Below are 9,127 nucleotides of genomic sequence, written 5' to 3' on the forward strand. Positions count from 1 at the left end.
TTTTAAATGTATTCATTTATTTATTTAAAGGTTCATTTATCTATTTCAGCTTTTATTTCTAATTATGTCAGTGTCGGTCCTCCATACTGCAGAACATGAAGAGGTAGTTCAGTGACTGAATCAGGTGTGTTGGAGCAGGAAACATGTAAAACATGTAAAACATGTAAAACATGTAGGGCTGCGGCCCCCCAGGACCAGGGTTGCCCACCCCTGGTTTATCTACTTCTGCATACTTTGAAATCTTTTAATCTGTCATATATCAAAACATTTGGCTCATTCAGGAGATGGGTACTATAACTTTTGTTTTTTTTAATGAGTAGTTTTCAAAATATTTACTTTTATTTACAATAGTTTCATCACAAATCTTTTGGACATCGTATCAGTCCCTTAAAATACATCTTTAAAATGTACTCCTGACTCAGTTTTTGTCTTCTTCCTTTTACATTTGTTTTGTTACTTTTTGCTAGCTTTTTCAWCTTTCAACTTTTAGCCAGCATTTTACAATCTGTTTGTTTCATCTTGTGTTTTTCTGTAGGAACTCAGTTCCAGCTTCTTTAGCAGATTGATGACTCAGCATTCATTCTGCGTTTTGACAGGGAATCCTGTCCCACAATAAAGTGAACGTTGTCGCCACACAGCAGCAGTTTGAGTTTTTACAGTTCTGTTAGAATAACGTAGAATTGTTCACTTCTTTTTATAAACAGGAAACACTGTTGGATTAAAACCTAACCTGGAGTAGTGTAGATGGGGTCGACACATACAACATTTAAAGAAAGACATCTGTGATTGTAGGTTGTTTTTCTTTCAGGAGTCACAATAGTGTGCAAACGTGTCTGAAAGTTTTTCACACTGGATGTCCTTCCTGACACATTCTGGGCTCCAACCTGCAGCCTCAGGATTACAGGACCACCGAGCTGCTGCAACCTCAGAGTTGGGATTGTGTGCAGTAAAACTGAAGGAAAGTTTGTAACTCATTGACTAAATGTTAGATCCAGTTTTTTATACATTCTGATTATTGTAGCCATATGGTTTAAAACAGAACGAGAGTTGGTGTGTCTTATCATTAAATGCGTTTCCATCAAGGCTTTTTGATGCGCATTTAGAAGTGTCGCATTAAAAATGCAAAAAAAGTCGGATGGAAACAGCAAAATTCGAAAAAAAAAATCCCCAATTCGCTAAAAAGTTTTTACGCTCACTTGAGGTGGATTTTGGATGATTCACAAAGTAGTTAATGCGCAAAACGGGAGATGGAAACACGTTTGCCAAATAAATTCTGACGTAGCGAATATTTACCTCACGTGACGTTCAGCTGTTTCCGCTTTCCTGCTCTCCCATGTGTATGGAGCCTGGCGTAGTTGCACGTGCCTTTCTGCGGCATAGTTTAACATTGCGTTTATTTCCCTACGTCTCCTGGCAGCATTAAACATAGCCTGTACTAGCTGAATAGATAGAATAATTACAACTTGCCCAAAAGCAAGGCATTCACGAAAAAATCGCTCCATTGTCCTGAGATGACTAGCCTATGCTAGTTAGCAAGTTTCACTTCCTGTTCACTATCGCAAAGCTTGTCGCCAATGTCTGACGTAATCACGCGTTGCGTAGCCTCATCTGACGTAATCACGCATTGCGTAGCCTCGTCTGACGTAATTACGTGTTGCGTAGCCTCGTCTGACGTAATCACGCATTGCGTAGCCTCGTTTATTCGCATCAAACAGTCGAGAGGGAAACTAGATGGAAACAGTCTGGATTCGAATTTTTTTATTTAATTTTTTGCGAATTTTGAAAAGTTCGATAAAAATTCACTCTACAACTGGATGGAAACATGATAATTGTTCTGTCTTCATAACAAAGTTGGTTACGTTACCATCTGAAAATGTACCACCTTCAGGTGTGTAACCAAGAAGAGACATGTGTACTGTTGTGGAGCTGATTGGAGTGACAGACTGGAATAAAGTTTTTAGAAGAGATTCAACTGGTTTTCTGTTGTATCACTCAGACTTCCATTTCTTGATCACAAATTCTCTTCGAAACCAAACTGCAATCATTCCTCCTAAGGTGCAAAGTCCTAAAACACAGAGATGAATACAGACAACCTTAAACTCCACATTATTTATTATTATTGTATCTGGGAGTTTTGGGAAACTTTTACTGGGTAAAACTCTGAAACAATTTCAGTCTGCTGTAACCTTTGTACTAACGAACAATAATGTAAGCTATGTTCACAAGCTGCAGATGTTTAACAGTTTATGAGGTCAGCAGTCAGTGTTTGTGTTTGAGACTTTTATTGTGAAGGATAGATATAAACTGCATGTTATTTTGTAGTTAAACCCAGAAAAAGTGACCCAAACCCCTCAGACATAATAAGATTAACTAAAACAACCAGTGCAGTCCAGTTCAGAAGAAGGGTTCATGTCTTCTGGTTTACACCATAAAAACAGCATTTCTTTTCAACATTTTTCAGTCAATAAAATGTATTCAAAGTGTTACTTTAATCTCAAAATGTCTCTTCTAAGTCACCCTAACACGCCACGGTCTAAGACAATTTTTCTTTTATTTATACAATCAGAATAAAGTTTTTTTCTTTTTCTTTGGTTCCTTAAATATAAATAAAGAATTCTTTCAAACTCTTGATAAAAAAAAAAATAAAACGATCTATAACGGTAACTAGAAATCTGTCTTTGTTTTCCCAACTTTACAAATGAAAGAATTTGTTTGTGCTGTTTTTATAGCCAAACAAAAGAAAAGAAAAACAAAGACTTGTTTAAAGTCCATGTGAAAACACAACAGGTAGGCAGGAAGATCAGAAAGTTCAGGGAGGACAGGCTGGCCTTTAATGCACGCCTCCAAAAACTCCAATTTATGCCTCAGTTTGGCTTTCCACAGTCACAGAGAGTGAAACTGACAGGGAGGTGGACAGAAATAAGCTGAGTATAAAAACTCAGGTATAAAATATAAAACTAAGGCTGGAGGGAAACGAGACAGACAGACAGACAAGCTGCGTTTCCATTGACCATGAAAATGCGCAAATTAGAATTTCGAAAATAAATTTGCTCAATAGAAACACGTCACTTTAAAAAAAATAATGTTTTTCAACAAAARGTTTTTGCGCTAGGATGAGGTGGTTTTTCAGCCGTATCGAAATTGGTGTTTGTCACAAAACTGCAATGCAAATACTTTTTTCGCATCACGGGAGTCACATGATCAACAACCGGCTGTTTCTACTGGCGAAAAAGACAATGATGAAGAAGATAAACAGGAAGTAGAAGTAGTAGTAATATCACAGAAGTAGTATAAAATAGTAAACTCACCGACTACAATTTCCCAAAAACACAGCATACGTAGCCGCTCCCAAGTAGGGACTTGTCTCTGGAAAGACTCGATAAAAGACGCCGACGTCTCCTCTGATGATGAGCGCTAGTGTCGTGGTAGCAACATGCTATGTGTTTACATCCATCGCCGCCATGTTTGTAATGACTTATCATGAGAACAAACGTATTCACGTGACTTTAATAGCATTTCTTACTTAATGGAAATACCGCAGTTGTGAAACTGTGTTTTTCGACATTAACAGAATATCGACAAAGTTTTGCGCACATTTGCAATGGAAACACAGCTACAGACAGAAAGACAGACAGTTGTCAGCTGGCTGAATTCACACACTGACATAAGGCACAACAAAAACATCTACAGTTTATGATGACATACGGGTGCTTTTCTACGTATGTGTGTGTTTACTGTATGCAGTTTTTTGCAATCTTGTTTTTTTGTGCAAGGATCAGCAGCAAAACAGTCATGATGAAAACAAAACCAAAAATGCAGAAGCAGAATAAAAAGACAGTAAGACTGTACATGAACAAGATCAACAGCACTGAGAAAAACTCAAATGTCAAAACAAACAAAAAAAAACATAACGAACTGGAAAAAAAACTGGACTGAATTAGAAATGAAAGTTAACAGAAAGAAAGTTGTATTTTGGGACAGAAAAGCCTTTTTTAGATCTTTGGCTTGAGTTACCTTTGTATCCTGAGATTAGGAGAGGGCAAAAGGGAGAGAGGGAGGAAAATTAGGGAAAAAAATGTAAATCGAAACAAAAACAGCACTGCCAAATATATATTCTCTGTGATGAAAAGATGAGAGCAAAAGGAGGAAGAAGGAAGGAAAAATTAGGAACAAATCAAGTAAATGAGTGGTTTAGAGACAGAATTAATGTGGCTTCATACAGATTAGATTACATTTATGTTTGTTTTAACGCAAAATAATCTGAGTTTCTGTCGGCAGATGGAATAACTACGTCAGTCATTGACAAAGAGTATTTGGCTTCTTTACATTTGACTTACATGAAGTTGGAAAAGTATTCATGATTCTGTTTTGTTGCATTAGAAACAGCTGGTGGATGGTGTTGTAGCTTTAAACTAACACAAGTACCATTTAGATACAAAAGGTTTTGTATGAAAAACAAAAAAAGAGATAAAAAAAATCTTCATGATCATGATCTCTGCATCTGCATGGTCCATCTGTCCAATACATACTAATATTTAAACCAATAACTGCCATACTCTGGAGCATATTTTGTGTAGTAGTTGTGTAGTGGTTGCTTTTATTGATAATCTTTTTAAACTTCAGATTGTAAGGCATAAAAACAAAAAGAATACCAAAGGGGTGAACACTGCGGTGCAGTGGCATCAGTGGGGAACTCTAAAGGAGAAAAGAGGAAATGGATATCGGACGTGTTTTTAGTGTTCATCTAATAAAGCAGAAGGTCACTTAAAGAGTTTCATACAGTTTTGTCTGTAAGAAACTTACTACAATTTGAGCCACTAACCGCCATCTCAATGTAGGAAAGCCTTCCCTTCTTCAGTGACCCTTTGTACAACAATCTACAATCTGATGGGAAAAATTATGTGTTTGACTGTTGTTTTAGTGATAGGCGTGCATTAACTTACCTGTCTTTTTTTAGGTACACTCTGTTCTGTGCACAATTAATCACAGATTAACCATAGCACAAAAAYATCTGTAATTACGCATTTAGGTTATCAAAAAATAGTCTAGACTTCTCCCTCTCCCTGGTCTGCCACTTTATGGTGGTGGAGAGGCTTGAGTGTCCCAATGATCCTAGGAGCTCTGTTGGTAGGTCCACCCACAGCAAACAGGACCTAGGTGAGGGATCAGACAAAGTGCAGCCCAAAGACCCCTATGACGAGTAACATACATGTAAATGGATTCAGTTTTCTCTCGCCCGGACGTGGGTCACCGGGGCCCCACTCTGGAACCAGGCCTGGAGATGGGGCACGTTGACGAGCGCCTGGTGGCCAGGCTTTCACCCATGGAGCCCTGTCAGGCACAGCCCGAAGAGGAGACGTGGGTCCCACTTCTCATGGGCTCACCACCTGTGGGAGTGGGGGTCGGGTGCAATGTGTGTTGGGCAGTGGTCGAAGGCGAGGACCTTGGCGGTCCGATCCTCGGCTACAGAAGCTGGCTCTAGGGACTCGGAATGTCACCTCTCTGGTGGGGAAGGAGCCTGAGCTGGTGTGTGAGGTTGAGAGGTTCCGACTAGATATAGTTGGACTCACCTTGACGCACCGCTCTGGCTCTAGAACCAGTCTCCTCGAGAGGGGTTGGACACTCTTCCACTCTGGAGTTGCCCATGCTGAGAAGCGCCGAGCAAGAGTGGGCATACTTATTGCCCCCCATCTCGGTGCCTGTTCGTTGGAGTTCACCCCGGTGAATGAGAAGGTGGTCTTCCTCCCCCTACGCGTGGGGGGACGGGTCCTGACTGTTGTTTGTGCCTATGAGCCTAACAGCAGCTCAGATTGGAGGGGGTGTTGGAGAGCGCTCCTAACGGGGACTCCCTCGTTCTGCTGGGGGGACTTCATGGGGGACTTCATTGCTCATGTGGGTAATGACAGTGAGACCTGGAGAGGTGTGGTTGGGAGGAACGCTGACCCTGCCTGGTCTGAACCCGAGTGGTGTTTTGTTATTGGACTTCTGTGCTTGTCATGGACTGTCCAAAACGAACACCATGTTCAAACATAAGGGAGTCCATATGTGCTCTTGACACCAGGACACCCTAGGCTGCAGTTCAATGATCGACTTTGTTGTTGTTTCATCTGATCTGTGGCCGCATGTCTTGGACACTCGGGTGAAGAGAGGGGCGGAGCTGTCAACTGACCACTACCTGGTGGTGAGTTGGCTCGGATGGTGGGAGAAGATGCCGGTCGGACCTGGCAGACRCAAACGTATAGTGAGGGTCTGCTGGGAACATCCGTCAGAGTCTCCTGTCAGACGGAGCTTCAACTCACACCTCTGGGAGAACTTTGAAAATGTTCCAGGGGAGGTGGGGGACATTGAGTCTGAGTGAGCCATGCTCCATACCTCCTTTGTTGCAGCGTCTTACCTGAGCTGTGGCCCCAAGGTTGTTGGTGCCTGTCGTGGAGGCAACCCTCGAACACACAGGTGGACACCGGTGGTGAGAGATGCCGTCAGGCTGAAGAAGGAGTCCTATTGGGTCTTTTTTGGCCTGTGGGACTCCGAAAGCAGCTGATAGGTATCGGCAGTCCAAGCAGATTGCTGCTCGGGTGGTCACTGAAGCAAAAACTTGGGCATGGGAGGAGTTTGGAGAGGCCATGGAAAAAGACTTCCATACGGCTTCGAGGCAATTCTGGTCCACAATCCGGCATCTCAGGGGGGAAAGCAGTTCACCACCAACACTGTTTATGGTTGGGATGGTGCGCTGATGACCTCAACTCGGAACATTGTGGGTCGGTGGGCAGAATACTTTGAAGACCTCCTCAATCCCACCGACATGTCTTCCCATGAGGAAGCAGAGCCTGGGGACCCTGGGTCAGACTCTAATCTCTGGTGCTGAAGTCACTGAGGTGGTTAAAAGCTCCCCAGTGGCAAGGTGGATGAGATTCGTCCTGAGATCCTTAAGACTCTGGATGTTGTGGTGTTGTGTTTGTTGACGTGACTCTACAATATTGTGTGGACATCGGGGGCAGTTCCTCTGGATTGGCAGACCGGGGTGGTGGTCCCCCTATTTAAAAAAGGGGTCTAAAATCATTCAGAAAATCAAATCGTATCGTATCATTTGCTGAATACCGTGATATATATCATATCGTGAGATTAGTCGCTACAGCCCTAACCAAGATGTGCTTTATTTCAGGATTTAACAGCTGTTTTCATTATCTATGTAATGTTTTCTTGTTTACATATATCTTAGCAAATTTAGAAAATTTAGGACTTTAATATTAATATGTAAAGATATAAAAATTATTTTAGGATAATTGTTCTGCAATCTGCTGTTTAGGTAAGTTAAACAGCTAAAGTTTGTCTTGTCTTGAAGAACTTTTATATCCAKTGAATCATAAGATTCATAAGATTAAATTCTTTTATTCTATTTCTTTGAGGCAAAAAGCTTTGCCAAAGTAAACTCCTCCTTTAATGACTATACAAAGATGTTTAATCTTAATCTTGCCAGTCTCTTTATTTAGTTGAGAAAAACACACCTCGGCATGCTTACTGGTTAAACCCAATGGTTAAACCCTGTGGCTGGATTACCTAACCTGGAAGCTCCGCCTTCCAGAATATTTAAATCCCAGCACGCGTCTTACTTCTGGCTCCGTGCTCTGTTCCTGTCTGTTCCTGCCTCTACCCTTCATCCTGAGGGCACCTCCTCTCATGGCTCCTCGGGATTCAGGCCTTCTCCTCCAGTCATCCAGGCTGGACTCTCTACTTGTTGCCATTCGTCACAAACTGTAACTAAAGTAACACACTGGTTCTCACACGAGCTTGAATTGATAGAAAAGTTAAAGTAAGCTAATAGTTAACTGAACACTCAGCTTCAACTCGCTTTGCTCAACGAGAGACGGGACCAACCAAACCTGGTGATGCAGACAATGTCTTTTCCTGTTTGTAACACTAGCCATTTTCACCATCACCCTGACAGTCGGACCATCGAGTTCACAAGATGGCAGCGGTGGCGGCAGATGTATGTAGCTGTGCATTATCGCTGCAGGAAAATACATCCCATTTGGCTTTACAGGCATCTGCAGGTCTGTTTTTGACCAAATTTACCTCAGCTTTAGTGTTGCTGTTACTCTGTATGCTACATAAACGGAAGATCAAAGACGCAAATGACGGACATCATTTTCAAAAAACAACAGCACACAAGTGTCCTATGGCGTGTATACAAGCATGGACCATAACTTATCCTCACTTTGGTAAATATCATCTACCTTAAATCTGTCATTTAAATATGAGAAGTCTTGTACCTAAACTGGATAAATTCAAAGTAATACTTGCTCAGACACAAGCACATGTTATGGCTATATCAGAAGGCTCGGGCGGCGGCGGCTTCCGCAGCACAGCGTGCGCGGAAAACGCTCTGCGCCCCTTCCGCCTTCCTTGCGCGCCGCCCAAAACGTACGTGACGCGACGCACGACCTCTAGAGGCGCATCCTCAAAGACTGCATGTAAATCGGCCGCTCCTGTCGCTCAAAACGCATTTGGTGTGAACGTACCATAAGAGTTTCTTATTTTGTGGGAGGAGTTTGCCCAACTCAATATTGGTCAGATTGACAGTGGGGTTTGAGGAAACTGGAGGAAGCGGGTAGTAGTTTGGTCAAATTGGCCAGGAACCACCTGGAAGCACGTATATTTTTTAATATAGATATTAATTTTAGTCATGATAGGAGTGAACGCCATACATGTGGAGAGATGTGAAATAAATTTGACTCTGTCAAAACATCCCTAACCAGCCTGTAAAAGATAGCTAAAAATGAGTATGACTTAATATTAGTCTTAACTCGAAACAGGAAGGTGCTTGCCGCATGGTATTTAAAGTCAATAATTTATGTTAACATGTTCACACTAACTTTTATTTAAGCTATTGTTCTGCTTTAAACTACACGGACAGTCAATAAATTATATTATTTTACTAATACCATTTCCTCTTTTAAGTTGCCCAACAAGACAAGTCAATCTGACCAATCAGGGTTAGGACAAACCCCGCCCACACACTAACTCTGCCTATCAGTAACCGTGTTTCCATCAAGGCTTTTTGATGCGCAAACTGTGGAATGAATTTAATGATGATCTCAAGCTATGTGCTTTTTTTGTGAGCTTTAAA

At 41.7% G+C, this 9,127-nt stretch overlaps 1 protein-coding gene across 1 annotated transcript in view; it reads right to left on the reverse strand.

The window, feature by feature from the left end:
* tenm3 (teneurin transmembrane protein 3) overlaps positions 1 to 9,127 on the reverse strand; it is a gene marked incomplete at its 5' end in the record, with an annotated part of 142,446 nt that overhangs the window by 87,348 nt on the left and 45,971 nt on the right. Inside the window, 1 exon segment of the mRNA XM_014023597.1 lies at positions 4,015 to 4,023. Coding sequence (XP_013879051.1) covers positions 4,015 to 4,023 — 9 coding nt within the window.

This window comes from Austrofundulus limnaeus, unplaced genomic scaffold (genome assembly GCF_001266775.1).
Source record: "Austrofundulus limnaeus strain Quisiro unplaced genomic scaffold, Austrofundulus_limnaeus-1.0 Scaffold379, whole genome shotgun sequence".
Taxonomy (NCBI): domain Eukaryota; kingdom Metazoa; phylum Chordata; class Actinopteri; order Cyprinodontiformes; family Rivulidae; genus Austrofundulus; species Austrofundulus limnaeus.